At 42.1% G+C, this 21152-nt stretch overlaps 2 protein-coding genes across 3 annotated transcripts; one reads left to right on the top strand and one right to left on the bottom strand.

Annotated features, from left to right (window-relative positions):
* Positions 1-5778: 5778 nt before the first annotated feature.
* On the bottom strand, positions 5779-8335 carry LOC311262630 (U3 small nucleolar RNA-associated protein 14 homolog A). The gene has a single exon (XM_084362185.1). The coding sequence runs from the start codon at positions 8266-8268 to the stop codon at positions 5977-5979; it is 2292 nt and encodes a 763-aa protein (XP_084218311.1). The 5' UTR covers positions 8269-8335; the 3' UTR covers positions 5779-5976.
* A 1805-nt stretch (positions 8336-10140) lies between these two features.
* ccdc93 (CCC complex scaffolding subunit CCDC93) lies at positions 10141-21057 on the top strand. 2 transcript variants are annotated; one of them, XM_084362187.1, is made up of 24 exons: positions 10141-10378; positions 10896-11009; positions 11177-11271; positions 12036-12147; positions 12435-12533; positions 12680-12736; positions 12844-12944; positions 14175-14211; positions 14318-14416; positions 15110-15160; positions 15343-15429; positions 15699-15815; positions 16282-16344; positions 16518-16591; positions 17287-17368; positions 17566-17640; positions 17763-17834; positions 18710-18818; positions 18918-19000; positions 19092-19129; positions 19236-19320; positions 19448-19561; positions 20396-20482; positions 20829-21057. In XM_084362187.1, the coding sequence occupies exons 1-23, from the start codon at positions 10289-10291 to the stop codon at positions 20450-20452; spliced, it is 1911 nt and encodes a 636-aa protein (XP_084218313.1). In that variant the 5' UTR covers positions 10141-10288; the 3' UTR covers positions 20453-20482; positions 20829-21057. The 2 variants fall into 2 exon arrangements, with proteins under 2 accessions (XP_084218313.1, XP_084218312.1); XM_084362186.1 differs by having other exon boundaries at positions 10142-10378; positions 20396-21057.
* Positions 21058-21152: the final 95 nt, after the last annotated feature.

A 21152-nucleotide genomic window follows, 5' to 3' on the forward strand; every position in this document is an offset into this window, starting at 1 on the left:
GTAGCTGGCAGCACCACGGCGGCTCTGCCAGCATGTGTGTGGCATATTGAATGATAATGACAAAGCGGGCTGTATCCCCTGTGAGCAAGCCTGCGGAACAATGATTACAGATTGGCCGGTGTGTCCCTCAGCTTCACCAGGGACTCTGATTCTAATGCTAATCACAGCCGCTGCCCGCTGAAATATATCTGTGGTCACAAGGCAGCAGGAAATAAGATGGAATATCCCAGTTAGGCTGTAATTGTATAATGAAGCCCTGTTTATTTTGATATTTTAGGAATTCACGCAGTAGCTTCTGGCAGACTTAACCTATTGCACCACCTGCTGGCCTCAGGCTGCTGCAGCTCGGTTCTGTTCAGAGCACTTTGAGGCTGTTCAGACCTGCGATCAGCACCAATCACAGGTGGACCGACCTTAGTACAGGTGTGAGGACGCATTCAAGATCCACTCAGACCACATTCAAAGGGGGTCTGGGATCGTCTGAGCACCGTCTACTCTGTGAAACCCTCTGTGATTGTTAAAACAAGGTAACCACATTATCACCAGACTCCCTTAACAAATTGTGTGATTTTAGGAGTTGTTGAGTGAGGAGAAACTTTTGAGTGAGCAAAAATCATCTACGACAAATTCTGAAACATTGTTGTCTTCATATAAATTCGGCATTAGATGCAAAACATGACGTGTGTTGTTTCCTTGTTAAAAGCATCAGTTTGTTTCTGTGTCTAAAGTGCTAAAGTCTCACCTGCCGACATTCAGCAGCTGTTTGAACACACTGATTACACTGATTTCAACATTTACACTCAATTTATGAAAGAAGAAACATTTTATTGAAGCTAAAAATGTCACATTTTACAAATACACTAAACAGTAACCAGTATAGGCGACTTCTTAGAGAAAGTCCCCAGACTCCCTTAGAAAATCGCTCAATTTTAAGAGCTGTTGAGACAGTAGACACTTTATAAACATTGTGAAATGCTGTCTAAGACAAATTCATAATGATTGGGGCCTTCTTGTAAATTCGGCAAATGTTATATATGAAGACAGATAAAATATCCTCTCTGAGATACACGTGTTGGTTGTATATAAAGCGTGGGCGTGAGATCTGATCACAGGAGGTCCCTCAGGACTGATGTTGGTCTCAAAACAGTTATCCATAAAATGTAGCTGTATGAGTTTGACTGTATTCTGTGTGATTCAATTCATTTTAAAGATGTTTCATCTTGCTGTTGGTTTGGATCAAGCGGTCTCGGCACCCTCAGCTCCTCCAGAGGGATCCAGGTTGTAGCACTCTGCTCCATCAGCCGCATCAGTCACACTCTCTCCCCCACCTCTCCTCTCTCAATGTACTTTATTTTCATTCCGAGGAGAGAAACAAGAAGGAGAGCCGAGGCGAAGTGATGCTCAGCTGCACACTCGATGTAGGTTAATGGAAGGGAGGAGAGTCTGAGCTCAGGCGGCCTCTGATTGGCTGGCGGGCGACGCGCAGCTTCTCCGCAGCACAACCTGTCACAGTTAATCAGGGGCCATCTCTTAACAGCCAGCCAGGGCTATCGGAGAGGTGAGCCCATTGCTATTCAGGACGAAACAGATGATAAATCATTTGTACATAATTAGTGCTCAGCAAGGTTACAACTGACACGTATTTTCATCTTAATTAGGAGGGAAATTTGTTCCATTAATTTAATTTGGTGCGCATGAGCGGCGCTGCACCTAACTAAGTTAATCTTACACCTGTCAGGGTGGGAATGGAGTTGGGCCTCGGATTACAGGGGAAAGAGTCCTCTATCAGATGGTTTCATGCGCACACTGCGCACACAGCCGGACTGTAGAGCAGAGGCAGAGGAGGAAGCTGCAGCTGTGAACATCTGCTGCTGAGCGTAAAGGAACAGTTCACACAATAATGTCACCTCACTCATTATCTCATAGGAAGTCAGCGCGAGTGTCATAGTCCACAAAACATTTCTGCAGATTCACAGCAAAAACAGCACTGCAGCATTCACCGGAAGCTAAAGTAGCACTCAGTAGAGTGTATACCTCTGCCACGGCCCAACAGTCCTCTTTTGTACTCACTCATAGACACCAGCCACCTAAATAACCCTGATTATTATCATTTTCATCGAGATCCACGTTTCAACCCTGAGAAATTAACAAAAATGTCAAAAAATCTCACAATATTAAAGTAATGTCATTACTTTCTGTTACTCTTGGATTACCTCAATACCAAACACAAAGACGAGAGAAAGTAAATATCTATCAGATTAATCTTAGTAATGAGTGTTGTAAGAACACACGCTTGTTTTCATTCTTTATTTAAAATGTGTAATCCTGTTAGTAATCCCCCTTTTTACTGAATGTATCTGTAATCTGATTACATCTTATTTTATGTAACTTTGACAGAATATAGTTACCTTTTTTATATCCCAATAACATAATCCTGTTACATGTATTACGTTACACCTTAATCCTGGAGAAGATGTTTTACACCTTTGTGCACCCACTTCATGCTAACATGTTTAGCGTAGCTTCTGCAGACTGTGATCACAGCAGACGAGCTGTTTGGAGACATCTGATGTTTTAAATCATCTCCAGCTGCTTCAGGTGTTCAGCTGTTTTACTGTGAAGCTCCAGAAATGTTCTGTGGACTACGAGACTTCACCTGACTTTCATCAGCATGGAGGGAGGAGATGATGAGTGGGTTTTACTGAGTGAAATGTCCCTTTAAACAGTCAGAAAACATCTCACACTCACAGAAAAATAATACTCATCGTCGTTGCTTCACAGTCGACCAATGAGGTAAAAGCTCCTTCATCCCAGAACTAATATTTAAGCGTGTCTCACAGACGGACATTATGGAGAACAACATGGTCCATCATGGAGGCTGCAGCTGCAGCGCTGTGATTTAGGGCGGCAGCAGCCTTCATATATCTGAGTGAGGATGAGTGTCTGATCTGGTTTCAGTCCAGCGGGCAGCGCTGAGTCCAAGGCCCGGCTCTCCTCTCTGCTCAGAGCTGTATGAAGCTGTAGTAATTGCCCCAAAGAGGAGGTTCAATAGAGAGGACGCTGCAGAATGACTGATTTAGTAACTATAAGGTTTTCTAATGGAATTCTCTGCTGCCTCTCGGGCACTCAGCCTGACAACCATTACCTGAACTGATGCATAGTCCATTACAGGATCCCCCGCTTTAATAGAGTGTCTATCACGTGAAATACAGAGACGTCAGGTGCCAAAGCATGCACTCTCACCCATGTGTGAAGGTTTAACCCAACTGAAATGGCTTTTTCTTTTAGCCGCTGCTGCACGGCCTTACAAATGTATTGAAAATCAACAGAGAAAGGAGAGAGGGAGGAAGTGAAGCACACACTTGTAAAACGCTGCTGCTGCACGACGCTCGACTCCTCACGGTGACTCTGACTCTCAGGCTGCAGGTAGCTCCTCACATCATTCACACAGGCTTCAGTTACATGGCTCGCTCCTGCACGATGTAAAAAAGACTCAGGTACACTGTGAAGAACTGGAGAGCGGGTCGAGTGTTTAATCTTACATTCAGATTGAAAATCCAAATCTTGTTGAGTATAAATGGATCCTTTGACTTGTCTTGAAAAGTAATTTTGTCTTTGAGTTATTTTTAACTAGATACGAGGTACATGATCATAAAAACACATCCACGTCAAGGCTTCTTCCATTAAGATCCATGTATCAGTCCCTGAGAAATTAAAGAAAATGTTAAAAATCTTAAAGAAAGTGAGAAAAATACCTGGATCTGTCCCTTTATCCAGATCAGCACCTAAACAGTGATGAGGTCTATTCTGGGCCTTTTCAAAATTCTATTAATATTTAAAGGAATAACTCTAAAAATCTCTTAAAAATGAACATTTTGTCATTATCGACTCTCCCCATACTTGCCATTTCTCCTGATTTATAACAATTTATCACATTTTCAGTTTATGTTTCAGTTGAGCCTCGTCCTCCTCGGTGGGTCGGAGTCGAAGAGGGAGAAAGAACATTTAAACAAACTTGGAGAAACTCGACGTATCTTGTGTAAAGTTTTAAAGAAAAAATGCTGAAAAATCTGCCCGTGTTGATTTTTCATTGATTGTCTTTATTATTTATTTGATTTTTAAATAAAACTACAGAAGAAGACGAGGGCCACAGGAAAATAATGTTTGAGTTCTGACTTTAATCTCAGAATTTAAGTCAGAGACAGAAAAAACGTCAGACCTGAAGTGAAATGATCTTATATGTAAATCAAAATCATATCAGTCAATAAATGTCACTTGTCTCATCTCAAACAAGAATGTATTTCTTTTATTAAGATTAATTTTTGCAGTGTTGGAGATCATTTTTGGTTTTAATTGACACACTGCAAATAAGGAAAATAAAAAATACCAGAAACAAACACTGAGCTCGAGTTAATATTAGTGAAATAATGTGTCTATGCAGCAGGACGTTTGTGTTTGACAACATAACTTAGTGTAATAAAAACTCTAAGAAATGAAAAACACTGAATCTAGAAAATAATTATTGATTCAGTTTTTGTTCTCAGGTTATAATGTTGAGAATAAATTAATGCATTATAATCATGAAACCTGTTTATACGAGCAGAAGATGGTTTTAACGTTGACATGATCTGCGTTCGATGTGACATCAGAGTCGACCTGATGATAAAATTAACAACACAAAATAAGTAGAGAAGGAAAGTTCACCTTCATGTCACAAAATACTGACAACTGGCTCGACAAACTCCAGCTGACACTGATGTGTTTACTGTATTTTGATGAAAGATACTTGTAGATGTATTCGTTCCCATCTCTGATTGTTGATTAATACATTTTTAATCAGTTAAGTTCTTAACAGTGATTAATTATTAATCATTAACATCCCTGATCTTATGCAATATCACCCTGCTTCTCTGTAGCACATTAGCTTTTATTGAAGTTTACTTATTTATCTAAATTTATTGTATTTTATTTTTGTCTCATTTATTTCTTTAACACTTTTTATTATCAGTCTGTTGTAGTTCAGTGTTTTATTCTTACGTTACTGTCATGTTGCTGTAGAGTCGAGTTCTCTGGTACAGAATAAATAAAGTCCCGTCTGTCACTCAAACTATATTCCATCAGTCTAATCTGTACAGAAAGTTGTACGGTTGCACGATCAGTCGAGACGCTTTTCAAATCGCAATTTGACCAACTGCAACTTTGAATCACAGGATCAGCAGTTTTGGTAAAGATAAAATGTGTGAGAGAGAAAACAGCCGTCAGTGAAAGAGACTGTGACAGTGTGATGAGGTTATTAGTCAGATATGTGACATGTAGAGCTCCAAAAAGACGAGTTCAACACTTATTTCATTTCTTTAAATACTGAAATATTCTCACGTGATCAAAGAAAACTGATCACACACACACACACTAGTTTCAACAGTGTAAAGGTGATAATAAAGGACAGTTCCAGACATTTTTCTCCCCGCTGCCTCCGTCAGACATCAGTTATCTGAGTTATAATAAAACTTCTCAGCAGCTCGATTAATCGATCAGTTGAAAGAAAACTATTTTGCAGCCGTTCAGCTAATCACTTAGTCGTTTCACTGTCTGTTAAATGTGATGATCTGCTGCTGAGTTTGAGTTTTGGACTGTTGGTCGGACAAATGAAGACATTTAAAGACGTCACACTTTGAGCTCTGGGAAATATTTAGACTCTTTAACATTTAGACGATAATCCAACAATCTAAAATCCTTGTTTCCTAATTTCTTCAGTAAAATACAAAAATAACCACCGACTTTAAATCCAACAGTCGACTTTATTCAAAATATTTCAGTGACTTTTTATATTTTGACTTGACAGATTTTAATATCAAATATTTGACATGAAAAGCTCCAGAAACACACGACTTGATCTCTCTAGATGCTGAAATATTCTCACATGGATGAAAGAGAAGTGATCATCACACAGAACCAGCAGAACAGAACCTGCTGAAGTCATTTCTCTGCTCGTTTGTCTCTAATGTTTGTCCTCTGTGAGTCCACACCTCGGCGTCCTCTCCCAGCAGCCGCCGGCCTCTTGTCCTTCAGCAGCTCCTCCCGCGCCATCGGCTCGATGATGGCGCCCATCTGCGTCACCACCCTGGGCTTGATGTTCTTTTTAACGGTCCTCTCGGTGTTCCAGGTGCGGCCCAGCGGAGAGCGGATGATGCTCTCGAACTGTGAGTGGTTCTGGAAGGGGAAGGGCAGCGAGTTCACCTGGTGGAGTTTGACGGAGCTGTTCCTGCTCTCTGAGATGATGACGCTGGGCAGGTGCTGGTCCTTCCTGGGTGGAGGCGGCGCCACCTTCATCCTGAACCTCTTGCGCTTGCTGCGGGGGGGCTTCAGGCCTATCCCTCCCCACTCGCCCCACCCGGGCAGCGTCAGGTCCACCACCTTCGGCTTCCCTGCGTCCTCCTGCTTCCTCTTGTCCTTCAGGAAGTCGGCGACGACATCGTCTCCGGCGAAGGCCTCCTTGATGAGCCCCCTCTGGTCCAGCTGCTCGTCGGCGTCCTCGACGGTCGGAGCCAGAGGGACCTGGATGACTTTCGTCGCCTTGGTGAGGACTTCTTTCAGCTCGATGCCTCTCTTCCTCTTCCTGGTTTTTCCTGCTTGCTGTTTCTGAGCTGCAGGTGGGGGGTTTTCTGCAGGCGGAGGAGGAAGAGGAGCTTCATCGGCGGCTTCTTCCTCCTGACTGAGGAGCTCCACGTCCTCCAGAGTCCTGATCCTCGTCAGACCTTCCTCCAGCTGAGCTGACGTGTCCGTGATGTCTGCTGCTTCCTCGGCTTTCTCTCTGAAGAGACTCGTGAACTGTGACAGCTCCTCTTCCTCTTCGTCTGCAGCTTTATTCTCCTCCTCCTCCTCTTCATCATCATCCTCCACAGTGATCTGAGCCTCAGCCTCCTGCGCCTGACGCTGCTTCCTCCTGTTCTCAAACTCTCTGAGCAGCACTTCCTCTTCTGGTTCCTTCACCTCCTCCTCTTCCTCCTCCTCTTCCTCAGCTGCTCCCGGCTCCTCCTCGGCTGTCAGATCCACAATCATCTCCTTCTCTGTGGGGTCTTCAGAGAGCTTCCCTCTCATCCAGGGGTTTGAGGGGTCCACTCCCTGCTCTGCGTCGTTCACAAAGTCAGGCAGCACCTCTGCGTCGCCTCCTTCCTCCTCCTCCTCCTCCTCTTCCTCAGCGTTCAGCGAGGTCACCAGCTTCTGCGTCAGGTCCTTGTTGACCTCCAGCTGCTGCTGCATGGCCTTTCGAGCGCCCAGGTCGTATTTGGCCATGATGACCTTGGACTTGGCCCACTTGCCGCTGTTCTGGTGCTTCAGCGACATCCTCTCCTGCATCCGGGACAGCTCTATCTTGTTCAGCTCCTCCAGGGCGGCGGCCGGGTCCGTCTTCACCATCTCGTCGAACTGCTTCAGGAACTCTTTACGTTTGGCCTTGTTGTGGACTTTGTGGTAGGCTTTGCTCTTGATCTTCCTCGCTCTGCGGGCCTTGGCCTCGTAGTAGGACTGCAGGGCCCGGGCTTTTTGGAGCTCAGCTCGGCGGATCTTCGCCTCCTCCAGGCTCATCGCCCTCATGGACGCCTCCTCCGCTGGGGTCAGGATGGGGTCGTGGATGGGCTGCTTGTTGGCGTGCAGCAGGGAGAAGATCTCCTCCTCCAGCGGGGTGCGAGCCTTCCAGCTGGTCACCACCCTCTCTATGGGTTTGGGTCCGGAGGGCTCCTGGTTCAGGGGGAAGACCAGCTGCTCGGCTCTCTGGTTCTGCTTGATGATGCCCTTCCACTTGGTCACCTCCGTGGCCGCCTTCTGAAAAGCCACATCCCTCTGGATCCTGTCGGTCTCCTGCCGGCTCAGAGGGCTCTCGATGGTCCTGGTGCCTTTCTGCAGGTTCTTCAGCTGCTTCTTGGTCTTGGAGTTCACACCGGGGGTTTTCTCGATGGAGCCGATCAGGTCCGACAGGTCCACCCGGTCCCCCTCACCCTTCGCGGTGACGGTGAACTCGGACATCTGCACGGCCGCCTCGGACCTCTCCCCCAGGGTCTTCTTCCTCTTAGCTCCCAGAGAGCTGATCGCCTCCAGCAGCTTCTGGTGTTTTCGTTCATCTTCCTCCTCTTCCTCCTCCTCGCTCGTGATGTTTTCATCGTCTTCGTTTAATTCTCCATCATCGTACATCACCTCCGGCCTCTCCTCCGTCAGCTCCGAGCGCTTCTTCTCGCTCTTTTTACTCGCTTTCCTCTTAGAAGCTTTGGCCATGTTGGAGTAAACACCACCGCGGCGGAGAGGAGACGACTGTACACACGTGTGACGTAAAGCGAGCCGCTGTCGTAAAACAGAACGTGAGCGGCACTGTCGTAAAATTCTTCTTCTTCTTCTTCAGCTAAAAACACAAGATTACAACGACAGAGTGTAAAATATCTCTGAATAACAATAACTGACCACAAGCCAGGCTTAGTATTTATTGATTAGTCGGTATAGATTAAATAACAATACATAAGATGAAATAGACAACACAGTGAAACATTATTTAAAATATAAACATGTTTTTAACATTTTTAAATTATGTATTGACGGTAAATTGGTAGAATAATGACCTGGATGGATTATTTATGTTCCTGTATGTATTTCTTTAACTTTATTATTATTTTTTTTAATGTATGATTTCCACCTTTATTTCTTCTATAATGAACAGAGACTACATAACAGGGTTTATTGAAACAGCTAAAAAATAAAAGATTACAACGACAGAGTGTAAAATATCTCTGAATAACAATAACTGATAACAAAATAAGCTCGATTATTATTTATTAATTAGTTGGTATGGTTTGAATAACAATATGTAAGACAGTAGAAAATGTGTAAATGTGTATGTTTTTTAAAATATACCAAACAAAACATATGTCATGAGTTTCATTCTTGCTTTAAACTGCAACTGATTATAGATCACATCATTTTATTCAAAGCCTGGATGTTATAGACGCTTTTCTACCACGATGTTTATTCTTAAATACTTAAAAATTGAATAAATAGCTAAATTAAGTCCACCAAAAACAGTTGGAGCTATTCCAGACTCTGATGAATTTGGTTTGATGAAATAATCTATATAAAAGTTTACAATAAGTCTATCAAACCAAACAATAAAACTAAATACTTCCAAAAATGAGTTGTTACAGTCAGACGCAGAGAAAAAGAAGTGATTTAATTATTGATGATCATTAAACAAGACAAAAATACAATACTAGAAAAATAATATGAAAATAATGAAGACCATATACATGCTACATACTATACATGTTGTCCCATAATAGGAATTTTCCATTGTATTTTGGTGTATAACAATAGACATAGTAAAAGAAAAGGAAAAAAAAGTCAATCACAGCAAAATTTAAGAATCATTTAAATAGAAAAATGCACAGTGAAAAATGTGTCAAATTAATCTGTGTTTAAAATATATACATGATTTTTAAAATGTAAAAATGAAATGTTGACTTTGAGTTTGTATAATATGTGTTGCAAGGATGATATATGTGCATAACTGTATTTCTTTCACTTTATTTTGTAATAAACTGTAAGATTTATATCATTAGTTCTTCTATAATGAACAGATACCACATCACAGACATGAAACATTAACACAGAGACAAACGAATATGGAATATAAAAAGAAAAAGTACAAAAGTACAAAAGGGTATGAATATAAAATAAAGCTGAGCAAGACATAAGTTTCTTATGAAAATAATACGAAAATAATAATGTAAATAAAATTATGTTAATTATAATGTTAATTATTTTAATTGTGTACATTAAAAACGTTACTTAGTGTTAATTATAGAACATTAACACATAGACAAAAGAAAATGTAACATAAAAAAACATTACAATAAAATAAAAGCAAAATATAAAATGAAGCTGAGTAAAACATAATTTATAAAATTAAGATAACACATAAATAATAATGTAAATATGACAATATTCATAATGTAATAATAAAAACAACTGTGTTTCTTCTTCGGGTCTGTTTGGCAGCTGTTTTCAGTGAGCCCGCTGCGCCCCCTGCTGGTGGACAGCGCGCTTACATTTTGTGTTGTCGACACGTTTGTGCTCCTCGCATCACATAAAAACACACATCATGTCTGAAACACCAGAGAGGATCATTAAAACGTTATAACTCTTGTTTCTTTGTGTATTCGCGGTCAACATCAGGCGTAAATAACAATAAATACCAGCGCGTCACGTGCCTCCGTCATGTGATCCGTCATCAACACTTCCGGCCAACATGGCGGCGGCGGCTTCGTCTGTTTTCCACAGAGTGAGAACTGGCTCTAAAATAGGAGCGCAGTACGACCAAGACGGCAACCTCATCCAGGTGAAGAGACCTTTTATCTTCCTCTCAGCACCGCGGACAGAAGTCAACTGTAAAAACTGCACACAACGATGTATGGCGGCAAATAGCTGCGGTGCTAGCTAGCTAACCGCCGAGTGAACGTCTGGAAACTAGCTTATAACGGCTGAAATGAAACGTTTCTGTCACTGAACAGTTGTAGCGGCTCAGCAGAAAGTCCAAGAACAGTTTGAAGAACATGTCGATGTTTTCACATGTTGTTCCTTCCTCCTCACACATTAGCTGACTTAGGGAGGGATATGATGCTAATGTGAGCCTCTAGCAGCCACAGACGGATAGATATGTAGTTTAAAATCTGCCATTTACTTTAATATTGTATTAGTATTTTGCTGGGGCTAATTTTCCCACCCTGACATCAGCTACCTGAGTTATAAAGCGCCATCTCTGCAGCTGTGTCTTGCTCGAGAGCACGTCAGCAGCCCATATGCCCACACTGGTTTTCTACATATGATGAGGATGATGGTGTGTGTTTGATTCCCAGGTGGAGACCCGAGAGGATGAAGAGCAGAGCGTTAAGCTGGCAGAGATCCTGGAGCTGCTGCTGGCTGCTGGATACTTCAGAGCAAGAATCAAAGGACTGTCGCCTTTTGACAAGGTAACACGCAGGATCCACAGACGGAGGCAGTGCTGGTCAAGTTTCACTAAACTGTGAACTGGCGTGCAGATAAATCTTCAGGCTCAGGAAGCTTCACACAGTAGAAAATGTTATTTTATCACGACTTTCTCCCTCGTTGTTCTTGTCTCCTTGTTCCTCCTCCTCAGGTGGTCGGTGGTATGACCTGGTGCATCACCACATGCAACTTTGACATCGACGTCGACCTGCTTTTCCAAGAAAACTCAACCATTGGCCAGAAAATGTAAGTTTGTAGTTTCATCTGGTTCCTGAGTACGAAAGGCTGATTTAATATTTCACAGCTCTGATGAGATTTGTGTTATTTGTGTTAATGCTTAGACATTTTCCTGTCTCTCTTAACACGTGTTGCAAATTGCAGTTGTGTCGTCTTCCACTGAAACAGGAAAAAAAAAACATTCACACCAGCGACAACATGTTTGGCTCTCTAGTCTACACTGGGTGGCTCTACCCAGGGGCAGCGCAGCATTTTGACATCATGAGCACGACAACATGCTGCTCTTCTTCTTCTTTTTCCTCTTCTTCTATTTCTAAGTGTTGTATCGTAGGCAGCTGGACTTGGTTCAGTTTCTTGAAGACGTTCATCTCTCATCCAAGAGGCTTCTTCAGTTCTAACTAACTGGAGGGGAGTTGGCAGGCTCTCAAACTCTGTGTGGGAGTGTCCTTACGGAGTCGTTAGGGCCACTTGTGGGTCGTTGACTCAACCAGCCGGTCTTGGATGAGAGATGAAACGTCTTCAAGAAGCTGAAACAAGTCCAGTTGCCTACGATACAGCACTTCAATTTACCATGAGCTGGATGACTGAGAACCTTCATCAACATCTTGTTTTACTTCTTCTCTGTTCTTATTAGTGGCTAATAAAACAAGTTGTCAGTTTAAGATAGTATTTGCCATCGTTCTTATTGGTTTTGTAGTGACGTAGTGTTGCGGCTGCCATCACTGTAGAGTAAAGCTTGTTTCGATCAGTGATGAGTTTCTGTCTCTCTGCAGAGCTCTGACGGAGAAAATCGTGTCTGTGCTCCCGAAGATGAAGTGTCCTCATCGTCTGGAGCCTCATCAGATCCAGGGGCTGGATTTTATCCACATTTTCCCCGTGATACAGGTGAGAGGATTCACCCTGACCTGAGACGCAGAGACTCATCCTGTGTTTGTTCACAGCATTTAAAAGAAGTAATATTTCTCCATCAGACAAAGACGTCATTTGTGTCACCTGATGAGATCTGGATCTGTGATTTCCACCTTAACTCACCGCAGGACTTCATTATCAGCTCATTAACACGTGAAAACGACAGGCTCAGCTGGAGGCTGACTCGGTGTGTGTGGAAGTCTGTGCTGTACCGAGTCGTGTTACTTGTGTCTGATGAACTGTGTTGTTGTGTCTCCGGTCAGTGGCTGGTGAAGAGAGCCATAGAGACGAGAGAGGAGATGGGCGACTATGTGAGAGCGTACTCCATCTCTCAGTTCAACAAGACCCACAAACTCCCAGAGGTAACAGTTCACTACCAGAGACACAGCTCGGTCGCAGTGGTTGGTGGAGTGAAGGACAACTACATTTTAAGTTTAGCAGTTTCATAAGCTCAGCAATGTTGGAACAGAGGTGTGAGTGCTGACATGTCTGAATCTTTGTGGTCCAGGATGAAGAGTTTCTCCAGAGGAAAGACAAAGCTGTGAGGGCGGTTCTGGATGTGTTGGTGAGTCACAGCTCCATCAGGCAGCTCCATGTCCAGCTGATCTGTTACTTTCTCTTTCTACTGAATATAAACTCTTAAACCTGAACGAACGCTGTGTTGTTCTGCAGGAAGTGTACAAACCTCAGAGGAAGTACAGGAGGCAGAGAGACGCAGGAGAGCTGCTGGACGAGGAGTCCAGAGTTCACTCCACTCTGCTGGAGTACGGCAGGTAAGACTTCCCCTCTTCGAGACGTCCATGTTGGTTATTGACATTTCCATGTATCATGAATGTAAACACAGTCCACTTAGTAAGCAGTCTTTGAACGATGTGCGTGTAGACAAACTTTCCACAGCGTCTGTTTGTGTTTTCTCAAAGAGGAAGCTGTAACACGAGCTGCTCCTTTCAGCACGAGTCACGGTCTTTAACCCCATCAGTCCCAGCAGAGCGCCGACATCCTGCTCAATGTTTCAGTGAAGCTTGCACAAAAACGGATTGGTCTTTCTCGCTGTTAATCAACACACCCAGAGCCCTCGTGTGCTTTAACTTCTCTTTGCATGTTGTTCTGGTGAACCAAGAAGCATGTGAGCTTCACTTATGGTTGTTTCTGATGCTCCATGATGGAAAATGAGGTCTTTCTCTAAATAGTTAGTAAAAAGTCCCTTGTAGGACTCTACCTAATAAATTGAAGCTTCAACGCTTTATTCATAATATTGACTTTCTTTCTCCATTTCTAATTATTCTGTTTAAACCTGTATTTACAATATTCACAAAATGATTTAATCTACCAAAATATTCTGCTTCACACCATGTTTACTGGAGTTTAGTCACTTTTAAAGATGATTTTGCTGACGCACTCAGAGGGCTGGAGGACGTTTAGGAGCAACATCAATTATTTATATCACCACAAAAACAGAAAAATCAAGTTGTCACAAGAAAAAGTAAATTGTATGTATCTGCTCGCTGCTCTATTCAATCCAATGAATCCCTTTATATTAAAGATGTCATAAAATATGACAACAGACATGTGTTGCCCTCATCCCTTGTTGACCTTTGACCTGATCCTCAGTCATGTGCTGCTGTACTCTTTAACCCACACATCTCATGTCTCATCTGTCTGACATGTTGTTTTTCCATCCATCCGTCTCCACTCGTGTACTAGAGTGTCAGATTTCCTCCTGTAAGTACAGTGAATGTCTGATGGTGTGCAGCTTGTTTCCTCACAGCTCTGTGTTTGTGTTATGTAAGCAGCTCTCACATGTTTGAGGCATGATGGATGCAAACTGTGGTGCTGCTGTGATGCACTTTTTATTTATTCAGCCAGACGGTTGAGTCCTGAGGCGGCTGGTTTCCTGCTGTTTGTTGTGTGATGTTGTAATGTGGCATGGTGGGTTTGAATTCTTACTTGATTTTCTCACTTTGGTTCAGTCACAGAAGAGTGTTTGTTCTTTTTCTCTCCAGGCGATATGGATTCAGCAAACAGTCCAAACAAGACAAGGTGGGTGTTTGACCGATTCCTCTGTTTCTCAGAGAGTGAAGCTTCATTTAGTTACTCCTCCTTTTCTCCATCTTCATCTCCTCCGTCCTCTCTCTCCCTCCTGAAGGTGGATGAGAAGAAAGCCTCGCAGGCCGGCGGCTCTCAGGCGGCGCCGCCTGGGATGTCGGAGGTGTCGGAGGAAGAAGACCTGCAGGCAGCGGAGGAGGTGAGAGTTTAAACATGGAAGACAGAGATACAATTATTAGAAATACAGACAAGAAATACACCTAAAATCAGTCAGATATTTATTATGATTCAAAAATATTATTGCAGTTGAAAAGTGTCTTACTTGCCATGTAAAACATAAACCGCAGGAAATCAACTGAAGCGTTGAGACTTAAGTCAATTCTTTTTATTTTACTTGACTTTCTTAGGGATAGACTGATTGTTCACTCAGCCAAATGTCGAGCTGATAGTCAGGATTTTTATTTTTATATCGGATCCAAATATCAGTTATCAGTATCTTTGATTACTGATAATCGGTATCAACTTTGGAAAAACCCCTTTTCTTTTGCGTATCTGTTCAGTGATTCTGGAGGGAAGTTGTTGGTTGTGGAGTCAAACGACCAACTGATTTTCTAATGTCTCACCTTTAACAGCCAGTTTTATTACTAAAGTTGTGAGAATTTATTGAACCTGCATTTGTTTGTTGCTCCATTAAATCTGTTGTCATTTTATTAATCCTTTGAAAACCCAGAGTTACACATGTGTTTACGCTGTATTTACTATGTTAAGTTGTTACTTACTTTCCACCTTCTCCTGCCACTTTGCTGTACGACATTGTGCTCTACAAATAAACTTCACTTTCTTGAACTTCCTGTTTTAAACTGATGTAATTCTGGTGTTTTTTTTCTTCTAGATGAGAATCAAAACTCTGATGACCAGCATGGCTGCCATGGTGAATGAAGAGGTATAAAATATGAACCCTAAGCTCCTCTTCTTCATGTCTTCATATTTTTTTAACTCCAATTTTAGTTTCTTTATCTCTTTGTAGGGATGCATCAACTATAAACTATAAACGACTAAATGGCTACAGACAGTCGTGTGAATTGTACATTAATGTGTGTTTGACCGTGATGCGTGTTTGTGCAGGGGAAGCTGACGGCGAGCGCGGTGGGTCAGATAGTTGGACTTCAGTCTGAGGAGATCAAACAGATCGCCTCCGAGTACGCTGAGAAGGTGAGAAACAGTCGACACACTTTCACAGTAGAGCTGCTGGGAAGTTTACCAGAGATAATATGGATCCAAAGAGAAGAGAAGCTCGTAAAATTAAAACATGAAATAAAACCGTTGGTGCAGAACATCAGTGTGGTGTGTTGTGGTGCTGCTTCAGATATCTGTAGAGGCGTTTACACAACACAGCCGCCTGTTCAACAGCTTCTAGCTCACCTTTTTTCTCTGCTGTTATCCTAGTTGTAATATATTTTCTGTCCCGTGTGTCCCTGCAGCAGTCGGAGCTGTCGTCAGAGGAGCGTTCAGAGCGTTACGGGCCGCTGCAGCAGCACCGCCGAGCGCTGGCGTCACTCAACAAACAGATCCAACAGAAGACGAAACAGCTGGAGGAGGTCAGAGGGCCGACAGTCCACCACACCACACCGTGTCAAACACTTCATTACAACCAGTGTGAAGTCCATACAGGACTTTGTTGGTGGCTTTACAGAAACCAATATGTAAAAGTTTCTTAAAATGTATTTATTAGTTTTAATGCAGCATCAGCATTTATAACCTCTCCTCAGCCTTCTTTCCACCAACCGGTTCAGTTTGTCACGATTATTTTTGTTTTCATGAGCAACCAGAAGAAGAACGGCTCGATACCCTATTGTTCTGTTGAGGTACCTGGCACACTGATCCGATGCTAACAGGTGGAGATAAACACTGCAGACCACTGATCGGACACAAAATGGACCCCTTCATAGTGTCTTAATTAGAGCTGAAATGGTGTTTGTAAAATTAAGTGAGCTGTGATTTACAGCAGTGACCTGAGAGGGGTCATAACTTTCACTAACAAGTATTTCTGTACTGTTTTGACAGATACAAGCCAAACATGCAGAGGTGAAGAAAGGATCTGACGAGGCCAAGAGAAACCTGATGGAGGTGAGGCGAAGCTTAATACTTGTTTTTATACCAGCAGACACACGAAACAGTGTCTTCAGTGTGAAGACCGACTGATCCGTGTTGTTTTTGAGGGACTGAACTGTTTCACAGGCAGCTGAATCATTCATTTGAACATCAGGAGACATTTATAAATGGAAGATGTGTCTTCACAGGCTACAGAGCAGTCAGAGAAACTGGACAAAGAGCTGAAGTCTTTAGACGAGATGGAGGAGCAGGCGGACAGCAGGTGAGTGGACACAAACGGTCTCTGACTTCAGGATGATGTTTCCTCCGTCATCCCCAGAAGCTGCCTGCTTGTTATCAGATTTGTTGAAGTAAAGTTCAAAGAATCATATTAGTGACATCTCATCAAACAAACAAGGGATTTACTGCTTCAGGTACGTGAAGGAGACCGACCGATACACTCATTAAGTCTCATTATAGTCCACAGTTCTGTGTAAAGGTTTGAATGAAGCCAGAAAAAGTTTAAACAATGAAATAATAAAACCTCTTAAAACAAACAAACCTGAGACAAATCTGCAGTTTAAGTTGAATGATGGTTCAGTGTGTTTCATTCTGCAGCAGTTGGTAACTCGGACCTTTACTGACCTCTTGAGGCTCATGAAAGAAACTGCAGCTACAAACTCTTCACACATGGAGGAGAAAACGTCACTGCCATCGTTGATTTGTTCGTTTGTTGTGTGTGTTTCAGTTACACGAGGGTTTTATGTGAATGTCTTGTTTGTCCAAAAATTCAGTCTGAAATTAGGTTGAAACTTTTTGAAAAGGATTTTTAAAAGCATTAAATACGAGTGTCTGGTACCTGTAGACACACTCAGCTCTGCCCTCTGAGACGTTCAGTCTTCAGCAGTATTGAACCTGTGACCTCTGATTGATCTCTGATCAGTGTGTCTAATAATAAAGTGTTGTCGTGTTGATCAGTCTGTTGGAGAAGCTGAGAGCTCTGGTGGCCATGAACGAGAACCTGAAGCAGCAGGAGCAGGAGTTTCGCACACACTGCAGAGTGAGCGCACGCACACACACACACACACACACACTCACACTCACACTCACACACTCAAACTACTTTCTGTTGGATGATATATTGTCCCGACAATAATTATGATAAATGATAATAATTGTTGTAATATAATATATATAATAATAATGTAACTACATAATAATCCGAGTACACCCTTCAAATTCTTGTCTCAATGTCAGGAGGAGATGGTGCGTCTGCAGCAGAACATCGAGGAGCTGAAGACGGAGTCGGGACAGGATACAGACGAGGAGAAGGTTCGTCCTCGTGGATTTATGTTCTGTATACAACATCCAACACATGTTTTATCTCAGCTTTCTTAAAGATCGTGAGAAAACTCAAATCTTCTAATCTTCTTAAATACTCTGTGTTTCCGCAGGAGAGGAACCAGCTGATCGACAAACAGTACAACACAGACAGAGAGAAACTGCAGAAGATCCGCCTGCTCATGGTAACAGCTTCATACAACACACGGCAGATAAGAAGCTGCTGCAGAGCTCTGTGGACAGTTACTGCAGGTCACAGCAGCAGATAACACGCTGAGGATAAGAAGCAGACAAAGAGCCACTTCTGACAATAATACAACAAGTAAACTGTTTATTCAGGGAGGAACTCGCTGCGTATCCTCAGTATCAGGTCTGAAGATTAATGGCTTTTGTTTTTGTTTTTTTTGTTCTCTGCTTCATATCCAACAGTTTTTATTTAAAATAAATCAGTTTGCATCGAACTCAAAAGAGTTGAAGTCAGTCAGACGTGTTAAAGACCGTCAGAGGACGATAAGTGTCCACTGAAACCAGCATGAGGACATTATTTAGTGTTGACCCAGTTTTTAAATGTTCTTCAATAGTATTCAAATTGTTTCCTACTTAAAGTGTTTTCACTGAACTACGTTCATGTCGCAGCTACTTTAACTTCTGTTAAAATGTTTAGAAGCACAACATTTGATTATCTAACTAACTTTGGGACATTGTTCTAGTCGGTTAAACAAAAATATAAAATACAATAGATAAAAATAATGATTCAGTACTTAAATTCTTATATGATAATGTGATAAAATTCTGCATAATAAACACAAAATGTAGATAAAAACATTTTTTCTGCACATTTCCAAATGTTTTGCTGTTCTGGATTCTGACAGAGGATTTCGGCCAAACAGAAAATATTTCAGTCAGAACTCAAATCATTTTTAATTTATATAACTGATCATCAGTATCACAAGTGTGTGAAAAACCTGTACAAACATTATTTCACTACATGAATCTCTCGATTATAACGGATGTAAGATTTTTGTGACCGATAAAACTTTCCTTCCTTCGCCGTGTTCAGGCTCGGAGGAACCGTGAGGTCGCCATCCTGCAGAGGAAGATCGACGAGGTGCCGAGCCGGGCCGAGCTGACCCAGTACCAGAAGAGGTTCATCGAGCTCTACAGCCAAGGTGGAAAAGTCTTTATGTTCTCCAACCATAAATGAACGACTCTACATGTCTCTGATAGGATGAACAAAGACATTGAACCTGTGCTGATCCTTTCTTTAGTTTCTGCCACACACAAAGAGACGAAGCAGTTCTTCACTCTGTACAACACGTTAGACGACAAGAAGGTTTATCTGGAGAAGGAGGTGAGTGAACACGGCAGTCAGCTGTTAGCAGCACCAGCTAACACACATGTTCTTGATATTAATGAGAGGAAACGTGCTGTTCTGTCTGCAGGTGAATCTGCTGAACTCCATTCACGACAACTTCCAACAGTGAGTACAAACACACCTGTGTGTCGTGTGTCTGTGACAGACTGCAGGTCGGTCGTCCTGCCGGCTGTCGGGTCGGTGAATAATCTGCTGCTCTGTCGTCCTTCAGGGCGATGTCGTCTTCAGCAGCCAAAGATCAGTTCCTCCGACAGATGGAGCAAATCGTGGAGGGAATCAAACAGAGTCGCATCAAGGTAAAGCTGACGGGAGACCTCAGTGTGTTCCAGCCTGGGTCGTCTTCTGCTGTGAACAGGAAACTCATGAGTCGCTGTAATGAAGCAGAACCACCCAGAGTTCTGACAGCAGTGTGTGTTTGAGCAGATGGAGAAGAAGAAGCAGGAGAACAAGATGAGGAGAGATCAGCTGAACGACGAGTATCTGGAGCTGCTCGACAAACAGAGGCTTTACTTCAAAACCGTCAAAGACTTTAAAGAGGTGAGAAGCTCAAATGTATTGTTGTTGTTGTTGTTGTTATTGTCTCGCATGTTCATGTTGTAACATTTTGTGCAGATCTAATCTAGAAACTGAACTTTATAAACTTCATGGAGAGGATTTCTGTTCAATTAGACTTCAGTAGTTTACACTAGATGTGTCTAATAAACTGGATGAAAGTCATAACTGTTAAATCAAACGCAAAATGATTTCTAATTTTAGGCGCTACAAAACATATTTACAGTAATTTAAGTTTCTAAAAATATAGCCTAAAAGTTTTGTCAGAAATGCAAAGATGTTCAAGTTAATTGTACTTTTGTCCTCATTGCAGTTTAAACCCTGTCCAATTATGTTGTTTAAGATTGATTTTATATATCTGATAACCATCCATTCCTTTTTTTAACAATGGGTTGAGACATTTTACAGTAAAAGTCAAGTTGTCAGTGCTTTCTTGAGGACAGCATGTGATGGAGACACGTCTTTATATCACATATCATTTCTGTCCCATATACACCAAGTTTTTACAATAATATTGATTATTACTTGACCACAGTTGAAAACTAGCCTCTTGGCTGATTCTGGCATATTAACAGTGAAGTTTAATAAGTGCTGTTCCTGAGAAATAAACGTAATAAATAAGATAAAATATTAAAATGTGACCAGTTATTTAATATTTTGTCTCCTGGTGAAAAATACCTGTATTAGTTTAGTTGATCATAGATTTTATTGGTTAGCAAAGATTGAAAGTAAAGGATCACTTTATTGACGATGAACCTTCATGTGTGACTGATGACGACGATGATGATGTCACTGATGATGTCACGTTTGTGTCTCCAGGAGTGTCGGAAGAACGAGATGCTGCTGTCCAAGCTGCGAGCTAAAGGAGCCTCTTAGCTCCGCCTGTTGGTAAAACTGTTTATCGATGTAAATGAAATCTATTTAATCTACACGAGCTCAAACGATCACATCAACATTAACTTTATATGTACGCAGGTTTTTTAACATTCCACGTGTTGGTTCATTAATAGTCTTCGTGGCTGATAAATGTTGTGAACTTTGATCTGAAACCCTGTGAGAAGAGTTTTACAGTCTTCATGTGCCAAAATACAGAAATGCCTTTAAATATTCAGCCAATTTCAAACAGCACGAAATGTAAAAATCAACCTATAAATTATGACAATGTGTTTAATAATATTTGACAAATTTTGCACATAAACTGGAATCTTAAATGTAAAAACTACTAACATTTAATCCTCGTGTGTTCATGCAGAAGAGTCTGAAAGAGAGAAGTGCCTGAACGTGTTGTTGTTAAAGGACTTTATGAACCTTCATCATTACATGCGGATGTAAAGTGCAGCTTAAACGTGTCTGTTTGTGAATGAAGTTCTGCTGTTCTGGGCCTCTGCAGTCTGAACTCACCTCATGTCTTACACTAACCCTCCAGTGACGATCATGTACCGGCAGTATTTAACGAGTAAAACCGTGTTTGTATGAACGTCTGGATGTCTGAGCCGTGACTCATGTCAGATAGACGCGTTCTGCCTCACACTGTGTGCTGATTGAAGACGGCAGCTATCACAAGTCAGCACAGTGT

Source organism: Pagrus pagrus, assembly GCF_965226575.1.
Source record: "Pagrus pagrus genome assembly, chromosome: 9".
NCBI lineage: Eukaryota > Metazoa > Chordata > Actinopteri > Spariformes > Sparidae > Pagrus > Pagrus pagrus.

Bases quoted from the DNA above. Each gene is read 5' to 3' on its own strand.
- LOC311262630 (XM_084362185.1), bottom strand. From the start codon at position 8,268: ATGGCCAAAGCTTCTAAGAGGAAAGCGAGTAAAAAGAGCGAGAAGAAG.
- ccdc93 (XM_084362187.1), top strand. From the start codon at position 10,289: ATGGCGGCGGCGGCTTCGTCTGTTTTCCACAGAGTGAGAACTGGCTCT. The intron at 16,345-16,517 runs GTGAGGCGAAGC...GTGTCTTCACAG, and splicing joins CCAAGAGAAACCTGATGGAG to GCTACAGAGCAGTCAGAGAA. The intron at 19,130-19,235 runs GTGAGTACAAAC...GTCGTCCTTCAG, and splicing joins ATTCACGACAACTTCCAACA to GGCGATGTCGTCTTCAGCAG.